The sequence below is a fragment of the Podarcis liolepis genome (genome assembly GCF_965112155.1).
Source record: "Podarcis liolepis genome assembly, chromosome: 2".
Classification (NCBI taxonomy): Eukaryota; Metazoa; Chordata; class Lepidosauria; order Squamata; family Lacertidae; genus Podarcis; species Podarcis liolepis.
Genome location: NC_139555.1, coordinates 29,546,625 through 29,566,288, shown reverse-complemented (window position 1 = coordinate 29,566,288; position 19,664 = coordinate 29,546,625). Strand labels below are relative to the sequence as shown.

The 19,664-nt window shown below is 40.5% G+C and overlaps 2 protein-coding genes across 3 annotated transcripts in view; one reads left to right on the top strand and one right to left on the bottom strand.

Annotated features, from left to right (window-relative positions):
• The window catches only part of RPTOR (regulatory associated protein of MTOR complex 1), a 313,358-nt gene that overhangs the window by 152,026 nt on the left and 141,668 nt on the right, over positions 1 to 19,664 (top strand). For both annotated transcript variants that reach the window (XM_083489852.1, XM_083489851.1), the window contains exons 8-9: positions 14,437 to 14,537; positions 15,119 to 15,263. In XM_083489852.1, coding sequence (XP_083345978.1) covers positions 14,437 to 14,537; positions 15,119 to 15,263 — 246 coding nt within the window. The remainder of the gene's footprint in view (positions 1 to 14,436; positions 14,538 to 15,118; positions 15,264 to 19,664) is intronic.
• Positions 9,989 to 10,571, bottom strand: LOC310699178 (cytochrome c-like). Its single transcript, XM_083486820.1, is given in 2 exon segments — positions 9,989 to 10,409; positions 10,411 to 10,571. Coding segments are annotated over 2 exon segments (306 nt in total). The 5' UTR covers positions 10,497 to 10,571; the 3' UTR covers positions 9,989 to 10,189.

Sequence of the window (19,664 nt, the reverse complement as noted above, 5' to 3'; positions counted from 1 at the left end):
AGTCTGATGCTAAAATTACACTTTGTTTCTATTATAGCTATCATGGAGGGGGGCAACCTGGAAATCAGTAATTCATTAATGTCTGCCAGTCACTGATAAGATGAGTAATGATTCAACAGGAGCTAATTTAGAGATGAAATGGGGAAAACAAAATCCCCAGAGATTGCACAGGAGGAACAATGTGGGTAATTGGGAGAAAATGTGAAAATCATACTGCAGTGCTATGAAATAACCAATTTCTCCTGCATACCATCAGAGGTGCTTAATTAAGCAGCATTGCTTTTTATCATAGCGGATCTGGAAGGTAGGCTGAGGGATGTCGTTGTCTGAGACCTCAGCACTTCACCTCTGCTGAATTGGATTAAAATGTATATGTGGGTCAGTTGCTCAAGCAGAGTTTGCTGGTTCCTTCATAGCCTTTTTTTGGCACAGCAGATTTTCCTTGCAATTTGTCATTATTAGAAGCATCTTCTGGAGGGGAAGGCCAGGCACAAAACTGAATTTAAAATACCAGAACTTTTCTTGGGTTAGCTTTTGCTTTAGGATGGTTATCTATAAACAGTAAAAGTATTGGGTAGGCGTCCATCCATCCATCAGTAAACAGAATATGCGAATCAAAATTAGGAATGTTTTACTCATGTTCCACTATAGTTCTAAGTACACCTGCACTAGCCACTGCAGAGAACATTTTGTATGAGCTTTGCAAGGACAATAGTCCTCTCTGTAGTGCTAGCTGAAAAGTCCATGCATTGTGCTCAGCTGCCGCATACCACTGCAGAATCAGCAGTGCTAACTACTAGTGCCTAGGGCAATATATTTTCCCCAAAGATGATTGCACAGAAGAACCACTTGATCAATGCCAGTGGGTGGAGGTGGGGGTGATGGTTGTTGTTGTCGTTGTTGTTAATTTCATTTAGGCAAGACCCAACTCAAGGCAAATCCCAAAAGTAAATGCAATTAACACAAACCCACATAATAGTTAAAACAAATTAAAGCCAGTGGTGTGCAGTCACTGGACTAAGGGGACTAGGCTAGTCCCCTAAATGTTCTCCTGGTGCCTCCTTCCCAAAGCCCGGGAAGCTTCTGCCCTGCTTAGGGAGGGAGGAATGATGCTCACATGTGCAATGTTCCCCTCCCCAATTGCCCTTGCAATTTCCCCTAACTGTTCCCCTACGAAAAGTTTCACCACATGCCACTGATTAAAGGCCACACAAAAAAAGAGAAACACAAAGCCGAAAGATTTCCTAAAGAGGAGGGTTTTTCTTGTCTTCTAAATGACACTGCTGTTAAGTTCTTACAAGTTCCTACCAGGACATTTATGTCAAGTTCCTGCAAGATTCCGTTGAAAATAGGCTTCATGCAGCTGTAATGGGCCCCTGCCATCACAAATGGCACCTTCTTTGGAGTGGGGAGCAATTGCTTCCTTACAGATTCCAAAAGGTTCTGAGGGTAACCCTGAACTGGAGGAAGGTATAGATCATGAGAATAGACTCTGGATATATGTCACTCTTATTGGTGCATCTTTGTCATCTTTCTTGTCACCCATTGAGTGTGCACTTCCATAGACCCCTGTAATTTAGATGCTTCTTTATTAGTAATATGTTTCCTACTAGATAATTATGTGCCTTATGCAGACTCCCCTCCCCATTTTGCAGATAAATGTAACATTCCTCAGGGTATCTAGCTATGGGAGTATATTTTAATTACGCCAAAGGGTTAAGCGCTGTATATAGACAACAACATTGCAGCCCCAGGGAGCTTATTACCTTAATTAGTCATTCATACTTAAGATAAATTCAAAACCAAGTGAACTGAAATACTATTATCCTTGGGAGGGCACCTCCCTCAAGTCTCATGACTAATAAAGGGCAATTTAAATAAGCTGGTAAATTTCTTTTAAATAAAACGCAGTAGAAGTTTGCCTAAACCTATTTTAGGGGTTTACATTTTGACTGCTAGGGGGGCAGTGATGGCGAATGTCCAGTGTAAAACATACCTTGTTAATGCTTCGGGGTCAGTGGGGAGGCAGCTTTGTGGATGATGTTCTCTAAGGTTTACGTCTGGCAATAAATCAATTTTTTTATTGAAATGGTGCACTTAGTTTTATTGCCATTGTTACAGAGGGAGCCAGGCTCTGAGAAGAGCCTATTGTATACGCAAAATAAGGATCGCATTCAACAAGATGGTTTTCATGGCAACACTGTTCCATTTCCTCATATAAATAAATGACATGGTTGAAGACAAGCTTTCAAGTTTGGGGCTCCTATACAATAAATACTTGGGCCACTGTGGAGCATAGATAGGTTGGGGGCAGGTTTTGAAATGCAGCCAAAATCTGTTAAGGGTTGTTTATTTTTGTAGCACCCACTTTAGAGGGGAAAAGGACATTAATTTGATGTTTACTTTGGGGGTGGGGATGGTTCTTGTTATATTAATTCAGCACTGTTAGTTTATATAGGGCTTTACAGAGGTACAGAATAAACAAAAGAAGGCCACTGTCCCCAAGAGAGCTGTATGTTGACTGTGGAAAGATAAGAAAAGATGTTGTAGGATAGACGAGAAAGGCAAAATGAACAAGGAATGTCAGCACATGAAAGTACAGGAAGGTAGGCTTTGTTTCTGGAAAGGAAAGCGATTAAGGGGTCATACTAAAGGCTCTGTACAAAAGCATGGTTTTGAGCGATTCTAACGAAAATAGCAAGATGGAACCACATATGTTTTACTGGAGGGGTTTCACAGCACAAGGAGAAGACAGAGAGAATGAACGAAATCATTTGAGTGTAGAAAACATTCTGGTGTCTGTAGCTGGTGGAATTTTAGGAGTGAAGATCACATATGGGGTTGTGTCATGGAAGCACTGAAAAATGCAGTTTTTAAGATAAAGACAAAGCTTGTGCAGAATGCAGAAAAAAGGGAAGCTGGTGAAGCAATATGAGTAGGGGTATCATATGATCTGAACAACTAGAGAAGTAAATACTATAAGCAGTGTTATGGATGGAGGTGAGACAACGCTGGTGTGGTAAGGAAAGGCTAGCATGCTTGCAGATGTCAAAGTCGGAGTTGAGCATCCATCTCTGTGTTAGCTGAATGGGCTATGGCACAAAGTGAATATGGTGAGCAAAAGCAAAGGAGAAATCAGAAAGCTGGTGGTGATGTCAAAGTGTAGCAGTTATTGAGGAGCTGAACAGTTGGAAGGGAATATAAGCAGTCCAGTCATACTGAATTTGAGACATCAAGGGGACATTCACACAGAAATACCTGTTGGACAGAGAGAAAATAATAGAAAGATATAGTGGGGTGTCTACGTATTATAAGTGGTACTGAAAGCTTATCAGTTTATTGAGAGACCACCCACAGAAATAGAGGGCGAGAGTAGTGGGGGTTGAGGATACCCAGCAAAGAAGGGGAGGGAAGAGCAACTCTCTTTGTTGCTGTAAAATCAAGAAAGCCAACTGAGAACACAGTAGCAGAGACCTAAAGCATAGACTGAGCCACAGAATGTGGCATGTTTGTTAGCTTTCAAAGTATAGTTGATAAATTTCTGATCTGCTCTATGATATATATGCACTCAATAGCTTTAATAGATCCACATTTATCTACTAAGAGTTGGATCATACAATACACTGTTTAACATATGGCCATTCTTCATTCCCATGTACAAATGGAATGTGTGAACTGAACGATCATTGTGCCCATAGGCAAAGCGGCCCTTTCCTCAGCTGTTCTGAATATAATTCCTGCTGGCCAGGTCCAAGATTGTCACAAATCTAGTCCCCCACTCCCCGATTTTAGGTTTGGTTTAGGTTTTCATTTAGCTGTTATGTAGCACAGTATTACTACAGAATTCTGAAGTACCTGCTTTTTGAACTCTATAGTTCAATATTTCTTGGAATCCTCCTGTGTGTTAGTAGATAAATTGGTGCTGATTTAAGTCTGGAGACAGAAGCTGCAGATATCTTATTCTTCAGCGCAATTTGCAGAGAATTAGGGCTGCCTCTAGACTATAGTTTCTGTAGTACTAAACAGGAAGTGAGCTAAAAGCTATGTGTTGGGGAGTTAGTAGTAGTGTAGGCTTAGTGCTGATCTTGCTAGTCCACTATGACCTGTGTGTATCTGGCAAAGTGCCTGCAGAATCTTAAGGACACGGCCTTATACCACTGAGCCATCTAGCTCCATATTGTCTACACCAGGGATGGTGATTGCTTTTTCACCAGAGGGTCACATTCGTCATTGGCCACCCCTTGGGAGGCCACGTACCATTGGTGGGTATGCACACTCTTGTCCACACTGGACAAACATGTAGCCCCCCCCCCCAAGCTAATCCATGCCGATCAACTAAAGGGGATTTTGATCCCCTCCTCACCCAGCAGATGATTGAATCAATAATTAAGGGGGCAATTCTCAACACCGTTTTTTCTTTCTGCTGCCACCACCAAAATAACTAGGGGCTTGTTTTTTCCTAGCCCTGCCCATAGGGTACATGCTCTACCACTGACCTTACCACCCTTCCCTTCTTTCTCTCTCTCTCTCAGTGTAGGTAGGTATCAGAGGTGGTACTGTGGTTAGTCATACCAGAATGCCATCCTAATGTTCTCTGCCCCTTAGGCCCTAAAGTTAGTTGCTGTGGCTCAAGCTAGAGGTGCCTCAGGCAGAAGACAGTGCTTTGATCTGAAGGAATTTATACCAGGCCTAGTCACTCCACGGGTTTCACACTGTCTGTCAGTTGCAGCGGCTGATGTTACCCACCTGTACTTATTTGTTTACCATCAGTATTTCCTTCTGTGCCCCCCAAGGACTTTGTGGCCTGAGTGCACATGGTCCCTGTTAGCTTACTAGCCTCAGTCCCAGAAGCCTTCAGTCCCATGACATCAGATTTCTAGTCCACGTTTCTGACCATAAACTGTGTTGTGAATGGCATTAGGGACAGTGCAATTGGCCTAAGAGAAATGGATAAAAGTTCTAGCAGAAGGTTATTAAATCATGCACATTGCTGGGTATGGATGCATCTGATAATATTAATCAGAATAAATTGCTGGTTTGGGTTAAGTACCTCTAGCATTGTGCAACTGTTATAATTTTGTATATACAACAGCAAATGAAGCCAGGACAATTGTGGTGTCCAGATAAAAGAAAGAAAGGCATTTTTGGTTGATGTCAGATGCTTCTACAATTATTAGTGTGAGTCATCCAAAGTTGCTAGGTTTTCAAAGAGGATCTTTTGTCTGTGACACCTGGCACAAGCTGTTCAGTGACCCTGACATTTCCATAGTTGTTACCTCTGAATGGTCTCCAACGAACTTGAGCTCTGTAGAGAAGACTGCCAGGAATACTTGCTAAAAAACGGAAGTGAAGCAGCATAATTAAAGTGTACCTTATGGCTTGAGTCAATCTGGCCTCTTTCTTCTCGTTCCATGGCCAATGCATTTTACTTGGTCTTCTGTGTCAGAAACTTTCCTGTGAATGACAAGGTAATATCTGGGGAAACAAAATCAATTCCCTTTCCTTTCCCACTCGTCATATACTTGACTAGGATGTTCTCTTTGGCTTTTCTGAATGGCTGAACTTCAAAAGCATAAGGGGGGCAGACTGATGTTGTTTCGCAGAGGTAATTACTGCAAATCACATTTTTCAAAAAATACAAGCTCGTACAGAACTGTGACTTAAGGCTAATTCATTTTTTTAGCAGGAGCAGAAATAAGAACTTCTCATAGACATTCTCATGGTGAGAAATCAAATTAGATTACTTTTACATTTCTCTTCTGAAGGCTGAAGTATGTCAGAATATGGCATAGATTCCAGTTGTAATTTGCTGTCAGCCTTAGACATGTAACTGTATCATGCTGTGTTTTAGAAGCAGCCATATTATTTTGCAAAACAACAACCCAAAACTTGATTATATATCTATATCTATCTATGTCTAGATATCTAGATATCTATATATCACACACCTTTATATGTTCAGGAATAGCTCGTATATCCAAAAGCATGGAACTGGGAAACACAAACTCAAAAGCAGAGAACATGCTAATGTCTTTGTTATCTTTTTTAACATGCCCAGTTCCTTTTAAAAATGTTGAAGAATCTCATGCTGTTGCTCAAAAACATCTATATTGCATTTTTCTCTTAGCAGTGAAGCCTTTGCTACAGATTAATTAAGATAGTGCAGTGGTTATGTTTACATTTTCAGTGTGATTTTTTTCACATGTTAGTGTCTAGGCAATACAAGCTGGACACCCTAAGATGTAGGAGAGAGGGAGCTATTCCATAGATGCTGCTGGTCTAGCATGTATAAGGCGGTGGTATAACATAGAAGAAAATTGCAGAAGACAAATGGATAAGAAGATTAGGAAAACAGTTTACATAGAAGAATCCTGTGTAGTAAATGTTTGCTTAGGAATCTGGGATCAATATAAACAATGATTCTCCCCTCACCCAAATCTGCATTTAGCATCTTTATTGGCAAATGAGCATTTCACTTTAAAAGGGCAACAGGGAAGTTTTAAGATATGGAAGAAAATGAGATGGGAGAAATATACAGACTATTGAGAAAGTAAAGGACAAATTGAAGCTATAGACTGTCTGGGAGCTAGGAGATCTGGAAAAATAAGATCATTAAGACTCTAAGCCATATGGAACATGTGAAGCAGCTTTTTCACAACCCTTTTTTAATATATTGGTGTATGGCGATATGTAGGTAGAAATGTGTTTGACTGTGTATGTGTGAAAGATTGTGGAAAATCTTATTTTTTTAAGGTTTAGCTGTTGAATGTATATTAAGTTAAACAAAATTAAAAAGAGATGGGTGTTTCCTGCTTGGCAGGGGGTTGGACTCGATGGCCCTTGTGGTCTCTTCCAACTCTATGATTCTATGATTCTATGAAAGGGCAGAGGAGGAAACAAACAAATGTATCTAAAGATGGGGGAAGTGAAACAAAAGAACCCTACCCATAGAGATTATAATTTGTTGTCATAAAAACAAAAAACCAGGGAAAGCAAGATAGTGAAAATGGAGCTTTAACTATACAGACCTTTGTCGGCAAGATGATGTCTCTGCTTTTTAAGATGCTGTCTAGGTTTGTTGCCGCTTTTCTCCCAAGAAGCAGGCATCTTTTAATTTTGTGACTGCTGTCACCATCTGCAGTGATCATGGAGCCCAAGATCCAAAATCCCACCCCTTCATATGAACCACAGTCTATATGTAGCTAGCCTTCTTGATTTACTGACTGTGGATGTGAATGACTTCTGAATGAGATTAAGTAAGACAATGCTGCATTCCCTTTGAGGTTGTTTAAAGTGTATTCTGTGATACTGTGTAGTCATTGAAATCAGTTTAACTGATTTTACTGAAATTTCAGTGGATGGTTGACTTTTCTTGGGTGTTGCATTTTAAAATTATTTTAAAGTGGGTTTTTCCGTGGGTGGCGCTGTGGTCTAAACCACTGAGCCTAGGGCTTGCCATTCGGAAGGTCAGTGGTTCAAATTCCCGCAACGGGGTGAGCTCCCGTTGCTTGGTCCCAGCTCCTGCCCAACCTAGAAGTTCAAAAGCACATTAAAAGTGCAAGTAGATAAATAGGGAAGGTAAACAGCATTTCCTTGCGCTTCTCTGGTTTCGCCAGAAGCGGCTTAGTCATGCTGGCCACATGACCCGGAAAAACTCTCTGCGGACAAACGTCGGCTCCCTCGGCCAGAAAAGCAAGATGAGTGCCGCAACCCCAGAGTCGTTCACGACTGGACTTAATTGTCACGGGTCCTTTATCTTTACCTTTTACTCATTTGAAATGTTTCCTTTCATAATCTTGTGTTCTCTCCCCCCCAAAAAAAACAATTTGGCCCTGAACTGGAGGAACCATATTGCTTGCCAAACTGAAAGGGAGGGTGTTATAATTGTTGGAGAAAGGAACATTGTTCTTTGGCTTTTAAGAGAGTTTTGCAAACAAATGAGATTTTGCTGAAATTAAACTCTAAGAACATCTTTGTGCGATGTTTAATTGGTCCATTCGGAGGATGGTTCCACTGATTACAGTGCTATAATAGTACAAGACCAACCTATAAAGAGATTTATTTCTGACAGTGAAGTGCTTGACTGTGCCACTTTAAGCTGCAAAGCGCCAGGATAGCCTCCCATCTGCCTTTTTATTGCATTCCAAAAAGAGCCATTGTAGTGCATATTATTGTAATGAGGTAAATTTACATTGTTATCTCTGCATTCACACATTAACCAAACTGAATGCATGTTTCACATGCTTTTAGCACTGCTAATCTCTGAGATTTTCTCAACAGAGAAAACAGTATCCAGAAAGATGCCATGCTGTGTTAGCTCTGAGCCAGGTCACAAGCATTTGATATAAAAGCATGGAGCAAGTTCTGAATGAGTTTGCTTTTTGCTCTCCCACCCCCCAATTCCATGAGAAGCAGGTTAGTGACATGAAGTATTTGGGGGAACGCAGGAGAGAGTGGACAGGATCATTAAGGCAGTGTAAACGTACACATCAACCGTTCTCTGTAACAGAGGTGGACTCCCTGCACTTGAACCATCTGGGTGCATTCATTTAAAGAACAATCCCACAGCAAAATCTGGTGTATATTATTGCAACAATAGCCCTGATGTCATTCCATTTGATGGTCAGAAGCTTGTTGTTGTGGAACAAGACTTTTGCAAGCAACAGTTTCAGTTCTAGTGGAGTTGCACAGCAAAAGTAGCCTGCAGCTAATCCATGCAAACTCTAGGCTGTCTCGTTTCAATTTATGGGTTGCTGAAAATGGCTTGAGCAGCTCCCTTCATGCATAATAATAATAATAATAATAATAATAATAATAATGTGTTTAGGATGTTAGGGTGATCTGGATGCGACATCTCAATTCTGATCATCAGAATTGATTCAGCTAGGCTAGGCTGGTGTCCCTTTCCCCTCTCACGGCTCGTTCCATGTGTGTCCCTCCTGAAACTGCAGGCTTGTTGGAAGGATTATTTGGTCAAGGTTATAGGATAGCTGCTCTCTTCTGCTACAACTTAAAAAAAAAAAAAAGTGAAGGAAGGATGGAAGTTTCATTCAGTGGCTGCTCCCCCCAGCATGGGCTTAGAGCTTGGACAGGAGCTTGTTTTAGCTCTATGTCTATACATTGATATATATTTAAAATCTTTCTGTTAATGCAGTTTAATAAAAGTTCCATTTCTTCCTACAGCTTACTGGGATAGGTCATTATAAAATCAGTGCCTCTGTTCAGCAAAGCTTAACCTTGCTCCTGCCCAAAATGGCAAAACAGTGAAGGGAGGGGTGAACAATTTTAACAATTTTAATGACTGACAGTGGCCTGTTTGTCCAAAAAATGTGTAGAGGTTTTTAAAGCACAGGTTTTTATTTTGTCCCCTTGAGTGGATGGAACCTGTTCTACCAGTAAAGGAGGTTGTTCATTCTGTTGCATGTGCACTTTTTGATATACAGTAGTGATTTGCAGAGAATGCACAGTCTATTAAGCATTTAATGAACACTATCTCATGATATAGCCTTTCTAATCTCCAGCAAACTAATTGCAGAATCATTGGATGCTTTATCAACTACTAAACTTACTTTGAGCTACTGTCAGTTCTGCTTCACTGACGAAAGGGTCACTGGGTAAACATTTCCCTGTTTGCAGGGATTTGAATTGATTTCTTACCCCAACTGCTCAAGCTTGTGAATCTGTGCTAGTGCCATTTCCGCCAAGCCTCAAGGGATGTGAACAGTGTGGGCTAGAGATTGTTACTTGGGAAGCTGCCAAGTTAGGAATTGATTAGTGTCACTTTGTTCTCTCTTTCTTTAAGAACATGAAATGGAGACCCATGGTAATTTTGCAGAGGTAAGGGGAGTCACTCTGGAAGTTTACTGGGAAGAGGATAGGAGCCTCTAGACTGCATTACACCTTGCTTCTCTCTCTTTTTTTTTTTACAGGGGTTGTTGTTGTTTTTAATTACATGATCAGGAAATGCTACCGTCACCCTGACTGTACTTATTCAAGCCTGATTGCACAATTCTATAAATTATAATATAAGAATAAGTACATATGTTAAGGACCATGCAAGTTCTCTGGCTGACGAGGCTTTTTGAAGCTGCTGCAATATGATGCATGTAAAAATAGAAAGTTTAAAAACCAATCTCATCAGAGAGTCATTTCCATTTGTATGGTGAAATAAATAAGGCAGCAGAAGCCATTAGTTAGAAGTGGCCTCCTTAAGGAATGCTATTAAATCTGCCCTCTCCCCATTCTTCTTAATGCCAGCAAATATCATCTTGGTTCCTGGAATATACTTCTTGGGGTTTTCCAAGTAAACCGTCAGTATATCTTCTCCCCAGGTTATACCTTTGCTTTTGTTGGCTTCTGTGTAAGAGAAACCTTTGGCCTGACCAGTCTTTCGGCCAAAAAGACCATGCAGTCTTGTGCTTGCCTCCCTTCTCAACTGTGTGGCACTCCGAACACTTCAGAACAAAGATCTTCTTGCCCTTCTCAACGTCTCCCATGGCCACTGCACACAAAGTAGAGGGAGGGATGCAAAGCCGCCGCCACGCGTTCTCATGTCAAGAGTTCCACAGACTGAGCCCTACACCTTATAAATGAAATAGTCCATCAATTTGTTCCCCTTTCCTAACATCCAAAATCAGCTGCTTAAGGCAATAGTCTCACTCAGCCTAATGGTAGGGCGGTTCCTAAACCTGAAAATAATTCCACAAAGAAAAGTATCGGTCAATTGACTCCCACCTCCACTTTCACAACCATCTTTTTAGTCAAGTAGTATAGAGCTGGTTATTTAAAACTTTAAATACTCCACCTTTCAGATCAAGCACGTGCACTTGCTCCTGCAATAAAATTAAATACAACGTGGTAAAACACAACCAAGGGAGGAATTCAACATCGCACGGTTACAATTGTTCCATCTTTGCAAGCACTTCTGCTTGCCAGACACAACAATATCCCCTCTCCTCCCCCAGCTTGTTCTGGGGTTTCTTCCAACTTCCCAGAGTTGATCTGAGAGGGTGTGGGGTGGAGAGGAGAGGGGGTAGAAAGCCCCATTGTGCTAGTTTCCACTGGCACAACTATTCAGTCCAATTCAGCCTTAAAACAGCAGAAATATAGTAGTACAGTGGAACCTCAGTTCCCAAAAGCCTCTGTGGTCATATGTTTCAGTTCGTGAATGCCGAAAACCCGGAAGTAAATGCTTCCATTTTCTAATGTTTTTCGGAACCTGAACGTGCAACACGGCTTCCGCTGAGTGCAAGAAGCTCTTGCAACCAACGGGAAGCCATGCCTCAGTTTTCGAACGTTTTGGAAGCCGAAAGGCCTTCCGGAATGGATTTTGTTCGAAAACTGAGGTACCACTGTAACAATAATTCATATGGATTGTATTCAATTGTTTCTCTACTCATGGAAGACTCTTGGTTTCAGCAGAGGCCTCAAGGAAGGATGGTGATTTTCACACAAAAAAACCCCTCAAAATCCTCCTCTCTCCTGCTGTGCCGTATGTCCCTTCCATCTTGTTCCCTAGAGTTCCCCAAATTTCTGGAACAGATGTGGCCCTGGGAGCACAGCAGTCTGTAGAGGGAAAGGGGAATCAACAAAAATCACTGCTCTACCCACCTTCTGTCCATGGAAACCGCCACTGAATTGAAGAGCCTTCAGTGTTTGGAGGGACATAATTGAATAGAACACTATTGGTTATATCCAATGAAACCATCCCATTAGCGCAAGAACTTCCACTTGCGCAATGGAATGTCCGTACACTTTTCTCTCCCCACACCCACCCAAATATGCTCCGGAGGGTGGGGAGAACCCCCAGAACAGACGTCAGTACGCAGGCAAAAGAGAACAACGGGAAGCTCCACTGTGCAAGCAGAAGTCCTTGTGTTAACAAGATTATTTTGTGGATACAACCTTATCTAAGAACCAGCCAATACCAGCTGAAACTAAGTCTCATATGGGTGTATCTTCTCCATCATCCTACAGCATACTGCTCCTGAAAGCTAAGCCTAATTTAAGTGCTCACCATGTTTGCTAATCATTTGTTTTGGCTTGTGTTTGGACACCAGATCTACAGTGTTAGTGTTCCAGAAGCCCTGAAGTGTTTGAGAGTTTCTTCGAGAAAAAGGAGCATTTTATATTAATCTTTGAAAGGAAAATGGGAATCTTCTGTAGAATTTGCTTTGCACCTGAAACTTGGGGAGGGGAGAGAACTGCTTGTCTTAATGAATCTAATATTTTTTAATGAATACAGTCTCCTTCATAAGATGTCCCTGAAGGTTATATGTATTTTAAAACTTTACACATTAGTGAAGGACTTAATGTTCCAGCTACATTAATGCTTTCTTAGAGTGCTGATATCTACGATATTGAAATCCCTTAGTTGTACCTATGCCATCTTTTGAGAAACTACAGATGCAGTATGAGCAATTAAATGTTAGTTGATTGGTCAGTTACCTACCCAGAAAAATGTTGTTATATAATCAGAATAACACAGATGGGTGGTTTAGGAATGTGCTACAATATTCCTATCTGATCCCACCTGACACTATTTTTTAACATGCAGTTCTGCATCTGTAATTGCAAGGCATAGCAATTTGTATCTATCTAAAAATTTGATATGACCTCTAAAATACAGGTGAGAGTACCTTGGATAGCAAACTGTGTCAGTTACTATTCTAATCCACACTCAACCATGAAGCTCAGTATGTGACTGTGAGCCAATCTCTGTCAACCTAACCTATTTTACAGAATATATTGTGAGGATAAACTTGGAGTGGGTAAGAATTTATGTATGCCACTATGAGCTTCTTGAACGAAGGATGGGATTAAAATGCAATACAGTAAATGAAATATTAAATAACTGGGGGCAATTTTTTTAATTCCCTGGGGCTAATTCATTACAACATCCCATTGATTTCAGTGGAGCTTCCTTCAATGTAATTTTGGTTATGCATCAAATGATGTTCACAACTGGCTGCCATATTGCACAGAAAACTCTTTCTTTCTTTCTTTCTTTCTTTCTTTCTTTCTTTCTTTCTTTCTTTCTTTCTTTCTTTGATCTGATCTGCAATTCTAGGATGGCTTACATCATAAATGAATACAGCAGTAAAGCAAAATTCATTCCTATACCTTAAATAAAACTAAAATTTATTAAAATAATTCTTACTAGTTGTACTACTACTACAAATATTTACAGTTGGCCTCCTTAGCAAACATTAGCAGTCCCAACTGCATCCATTAGATTTGCCTACTGGATTGTTTTTAATATCAGGGGAAATCATCACTGACCTTTAATGGAATATTTGAGTAAGGACATAGAACACTAGATAACATGAAGTTAGACCAAAGATTTGATCTTCACAAGAAGCTATTTGTTTTGCTTTGCTTTATTTTCATAAGAATAATTTGTGCAACTTTTCCTTAGGACCTTTATTGTGAAATTTTATTTCACAGGAAGATACTATGCTTCTTCATCCAGTAACTTTATAGTTGGATTATTGGAGGGATGGTTATAGTCAACTATGCCATTTCATTTAGATGTTTAGTTATGCATTGTGATTTGTTAAATTTCCCCACATTTTCTAAGCTGCTCATTTTCAAAAAATTTCACTGGTTTATTCGTCAATCCATTCAATGATTTAGTGTGTAGTTCATCCTTACTGAATAATTAGTGGTTGGTGTTGGAAAACAGATCATAAAAGTATTCCCCACTTGCTTATTAGCATTTATTCTGAAGTATCCAGGAGATTTTGCTTCCAGTAATTTTATGTTCTTTAACATAGTTCAAAATTCAAGCCTTTTTAGTTCACTATTTGAACTGTGAGATGGCAAGAAGCCATGGGAGATGGGAACAGTGAGATGAATGACCATGTGAAAGAAAATATTCAGGGGTCAACTAAGGCTGAATTCCTAACCCCATTGAACTGTCTAATTTACAAGCCCATGGAGAGGCAGGGGGCAGATGGGTGCACTTGCCCTAAGGCCCCAAAGGGCTAAGCTAGCTAGGGGGCCATGCCAGAGACCTGACAGACTTATGCAGTCATGCCAAGAACACCCTGTGCCTCCCAGCCTACTGAGGACTTAATGGACGAAACACCCATGGCTGTCCTTATGCACCGCAAGGCTTCAATAGTAAAATATGGACCTGTGTTACTGCGTATTAGCGTGTAGTGTCAGATCAGATCAGGCAGTGGTGCCACGGCAGAGCGCCTCATGGTCAAGACTCCCGCCCCAGGTGTCAGACAGGCTCTGCGTGTGTCTGCTTACTTACAATATAACTTACTTCTGAGCAGACATAGGATTGTAGCCTAAGTCCAAAAAAATGTACATTTTACATTTAGAACGTAAGGATAAAGGATAGCTTCCTTTTGCAGCACTTTTGTGGGCATTGGAATAGATTAGCATGTTTCTGTTTTAACAATAATATTTCGTTATTCCTTGCAGAATTCCTGGGAGGCTCAATGACAGAAGAACGCCTCTGGGAGAATTGAATTGGATCTTTACAGCCATCACAGATACAATTGCATGGAACGTCCTACCCAGAGGTAAAGCTATGGCATATAAGCTACAGAATTACTGGCAATATATATAGCTTGATCATAATAGAAGAGAGCAGGAGTATGAAATGAAGCACTAATGAGGGGAAATAGGAAGCAATGAGAACTGAGATACAAAAAAGGGAGAACATTTTGAACAGATAAAGTAGGATCTTACCAAACTTCATTTCCTTGCCATGTCAAGTGTCTTTGTGTTTGTGTGCTTTGGTTCCCCCCTTTTTTAACCCCTTGTGGTATGCTATAGTTCTGCCCTTTGACAGCTGTTCTCATTCTGGAGGCTTTAGGATATTGCATGGCAGGTATCAGAATGGATATTATTTCCACTATTAAAACTATGCAGACAAAAAATAAATGTTGACTCCTAAGTGTAAAGTCTCAGTTGAAGGCTCATCCAGAATCTATTAGTGTGTTTTAAACCTAAATATACAACAGCAGGCCTAACTATTGCGATAATGATTCTTGCCAGAGGACATGGATTTATTCAGGTGTCCCATTTCCTCCCCCCCCCCATGCTTTTATTACTTTCCAGCTCTTTATAGGTGCCATCCATCTTTCTGTCTTTCTTGCAGATCTTTTCCAAAAGCTCTTCAGGCAGGATCTACTGGTGGCAAGCCTCTTTCGAAACTTTTTATTGGCAGAAAGGATAATGAGGTCTTACAATTGCACACCTGTCAGCAGCCCTCGTCTACCTCCGACTTACATGCATGCTATGTGGTAAGTTGCTACCCGAAATTTCCCTCATGATGTAAAGGTTTTACACAGATGCTTAGGAGAAATTTCAGGTGCTGTTGTCACAAAATGTTGTTGCCTGAATCCTTTTAATGCTTTTTGTGATTCATACATGGATCAAGTATGAAAGAAGATGTGGGAACCTACTACCCATCTCCAAATGTCTTCTTTCCTAGATATGTTAGATCATATTATTAGATATGTGTCTTATTTTCCTGGTACAGATGCTCCATTTTCTTGGGACTGAGATCCTGTCTTTCTGTTGTATCAGCTACTCTTGTCCTTGTGTTTTTGTTCTGGATGTAGTAAACTGTGGTTCTAAGAAAGGCCTCAGAGACATAACTTTCAATTTACTCCCTCAGTTTCCAATTAAACAGAATTATTGTCGCATCACATTTTGCTAGGTCTAAAAGTTAGGCATTCCTTAACTTGAGCAATTGCTCATGTCCAGTTGATAGACGATGGGTTGTATCCAATGTAACAATCTGTTAACAATTTGTCAGTGCAAGGATTTCCACTTACACAATGAAATGTTGTCATTCTCCCTCCCTCACTCAATTTGTTCTAAGGTTTTCTGCAAACCCTCTGGAGCAGATTCAGGTGTTTGTGGGGTGCATAGAGAACGAAAGAAGGTCCCATTGCACAAGTAGAAATCCTTGCCTGATGGGACATGGCCATTGAATATCACCCCTTATTTTGATAAAAGAATCACCAAAGCTTAAGCCAGTGGTGAGAATCCTGTGAGCTCTGGGCTCCCAAATCCCATTGGCCTTCCTTAAGCATAGCCAATAGCCATGCCTGAGTCCTGGTAATGGAATATGCTTTTAGACATGTGCAAAGGGTTTTCCCCTCTCCATAGTTTTCTGGAATTATAGGTGAGCTCAGGACATGAACTCTAGGAACTCTTGAACCCTGGCATCCTTCATTTCAGAAATAAAATATTGGGAGCAAATGTACACAAATAAAGGATAAATCCATTCTTTCATTCATTTTATTTGTGTGCTGCTTTTCTACAAAAAAAAAGGATTTATGCCTGAAAGCAGCTTACAACAAAGAAACGGGGATGCATTTCAAACAAACACTGCAAAAACTATTTCATAATGACATAGCAAAACAATAACATAACACAGCAGAGCAATAGCAAATAAAATAACGTATCAAAGAAAACCACATTCCAATACTATAAATATAACAAGATTGCTTAACATGCAGCACCCAGTAGCAAAAATAACAAGGGAGCTTTGCAGTTTCAGCTTAGTCCTAGAAACACCCCTCCCATGCTGTTGCTGTGAGTCCCTCTCCTGCTGCCACTTGCAAGGCTTCCAAGGGCAAAGAGTGGGGTAGCTGGAAAACCTCCCATGATACTGCTTTAAAATAGTTCAAAAATGGCCCAGAGCATCTGGCTTTGTGATGCTTCTAAAACAGTCTCATGTGGGGGTAAAGCAATGCAGAGGAGTTGTCCACAGCATTTGTTTCCTGTCATCCTGCTCCTTTTTAATATGATGGATCAGAATGTAAATGGCACAGTTATTATCAAGAGTCTCTTAAATTAATTTCTATTAGCAAACACTCAGTAAATGAAAATGTGGGGGTGATTAGATAGAGCAATTATCTTTCTGATTCCGAAGCCTCTCTAATTACAGCCATAAAAACTCAATGCTTGGACAAACCATATAACCTAGGAAGGTCCAGGCAACATGGTTGCAGTAAAATAAACTTCACAGCTCTGTCATATGCGAAAAGGTTTCTGGGCAATAAATAACACTATTCAAGGACATGCTGTTTACTTTGATTTCCAAAGAGGATTTTGATAGAATCTCTCTGACGCAGTTGTTGAGAAGAATGACAAAATTAGTGCATTATAAGCCCTGTGATGAAAAGCAGGAGGCATATCATGTGAGGCTTGATTTAATGGGGGGGGGGGGGAATATAATGAGGAATTGGTCCAGGAAAGGCTATGGTGAGTGTCCTTAATTAATCATTTTCAGAAGGCAGCAGACAGAGAGAAATGAAAGTAAACATTAACAGAAAGCAGAGTTATTTTGATAATGAGAATGAAGGCATAAAAGCTTTAAATTCTGGAGAAGGTGATAGTTACTATAGGTTACTTGGCCCTTTCCCTAGGGAGCAGGGTTAGGAACCTGTTGGACAACAGCTCCCATCGTTTCTGTCCATTGACTGTGCTTACTGTGGCTGGTAGGAGTTGGCACCCAGCAACTTTGGATGGCCACAGATTCCTCATCCCTGCTGTCAAGTAGCAGTCATATGTATGCACATTGACATGGGATCTGTTTCTGTATGCCACCGGGCGGGAAGCACATGTGAATACTTTGGGATACTCAGCCTTATATAACCAGCATGCTTAAGTCTAATTAATGTATGGAGGAGTTAAGACCATAGAGTAAGTAAGCTGCCCCCCCTCACCTTGAGAGGAAGGGTTATCAAGCCTTTTTGCTCTCCCCATTCCACCATGTGAGCCCTACCAGGAAGGAGGTCTAAGCTGCATGCTCCAAGCTTAGACCATATGGCTTAAACAAGCCATCTTTGTGTTTTTTTTACAAGTAATTTAGAAACATTTACAGCTTTGGAACCAAAGTTTCAAGGATCCAAGTAAAAGCTTGTGCCCAATGACTCAGTATTGCAGATAAAGGCAAATGAAAAAGAGGAAGATTAGAACAGGACCAGGAAAATATTTCCATCTGCTGAGAGAGAAAGAATATGAGGGGAAACAGGAGTTCCATTGAGCTGAATAGCGTGGTAGACGCTAGAAATGTGACTATGAAAAAAACGGACATACCGTACTTCCTTCAGAAGCAAGTCAATCCAACTTTTGGCAAAGTCTGTAGTGATGGTGTGCAGTTTAATTTATTTAGATTTCTTCCCCACCCTATCCCAATAGCTTACCGTATTTTTCGCTCTATAACACGCACCCGACCATAACACGCACCTAGTTTTTAGAGGAGGAAAATCCGTAGGCATGCCACCCGTAGGAATTCCCTCCATAACACGCACAGACATTTCCCCTTACTTTTTAGGAGGAAAAAAGTGAGTGTTATGGTGCAAAAAATACAGTACTTAAAGCAGGGCCGTGGCTAACAGGAGGCTAGCAAGGGTTTCAGCCGAGGGTGAAGCCCCTAGAGGGCCACCACTGAAAATGGGAAGTTTTGTTGCTTTCTTCTTTTGCTTCCCTCAACGTCTCAGAAATCAATTAAAAGTGGTGAAGAAATCAGAACACCACCTCCTGTCCTTTTTGGGAACTGGTGCTTTTCTTATGATTAAACAATTTAAATGGCAAATTCACAAGATAAGCACTTTGGAGTATTGTTTGCTTATAATATGTGCGCTCCCCCCCCCGTCTCTGTGTGTGTGGACCTAGAGGACAACATACATATTTACACCATGTGAATACATAAAGAGGGCATACAATCAGCTACAAAAATTGAGTCCTCTTTATACTGAAAATAAAATACCTGCAATGAAAGAAATATGATGCTGACATTCGAGCCCTGTTCAGGGAAGTTTTTAATGTTTGATGTTTTATTCTGTTTTTAATCTGTTGGGAGCCACCCAGAGTGGTTATTTATTAATAAAAAAATATTATTATTATTATATTTATTATTATTATTATATATTATTATCCCTTCCTGTAATTTGGGAGGAAAATGGAGCTGATCCATTTAAAATTCTTTAATTGCAATGGTTCAGCAGCCAGCAATTTTTAAAGGAAACTTGCACAGTATTTATTCTTTAGAGCCTTTACTACTCAGAAATAAGTCCCACTGAGTTCAATAGGACTTACTCGTTGGTATGTGCCTGATAACTATCACAGTTTCTATTATTATTATTATTACTACTACTACTACTACTACTACTACTACTACTACTATAGTCACAATGCTTCTTATAATTCCTCAAACGATCTATTACCCTCTGAGGAGATCTACTTAAGCTTGAATGAAAGTCAGATAAATACACAATTTTACTATTTGGAGAGACTATCTCTTCTCCATCCTCTTTCAAACTGTTTTTATGCCCTTTATGAACAAGTGTGTTGAGGTGTGTGTGTGTGTGTGTATACGCAACCGCACGTGGGGGTGGGGGTGACAAACTGGGTCTTTGCCCTGCGTGATAGAAAGCCTAGTTTCGACCCCGCTTAAGGTTATAGTATGCCCAAAATAATATATTATTCAATGTAGAATAATTGGAACACGGTTGGTTACCTGCAGTGAATAAATGCTAACTTTGCAGTGTTACCTGCCTTCCCCAACCTGGCACACTCCAGATGTTTCTGGACTACAAATTCCATCATCCCAGACGATTAGCCGTGAAGTTGGAGTGTGTTGGGGATGGCTTCACTAGATGTTGCCTTAACTGTTTGGGCTACCT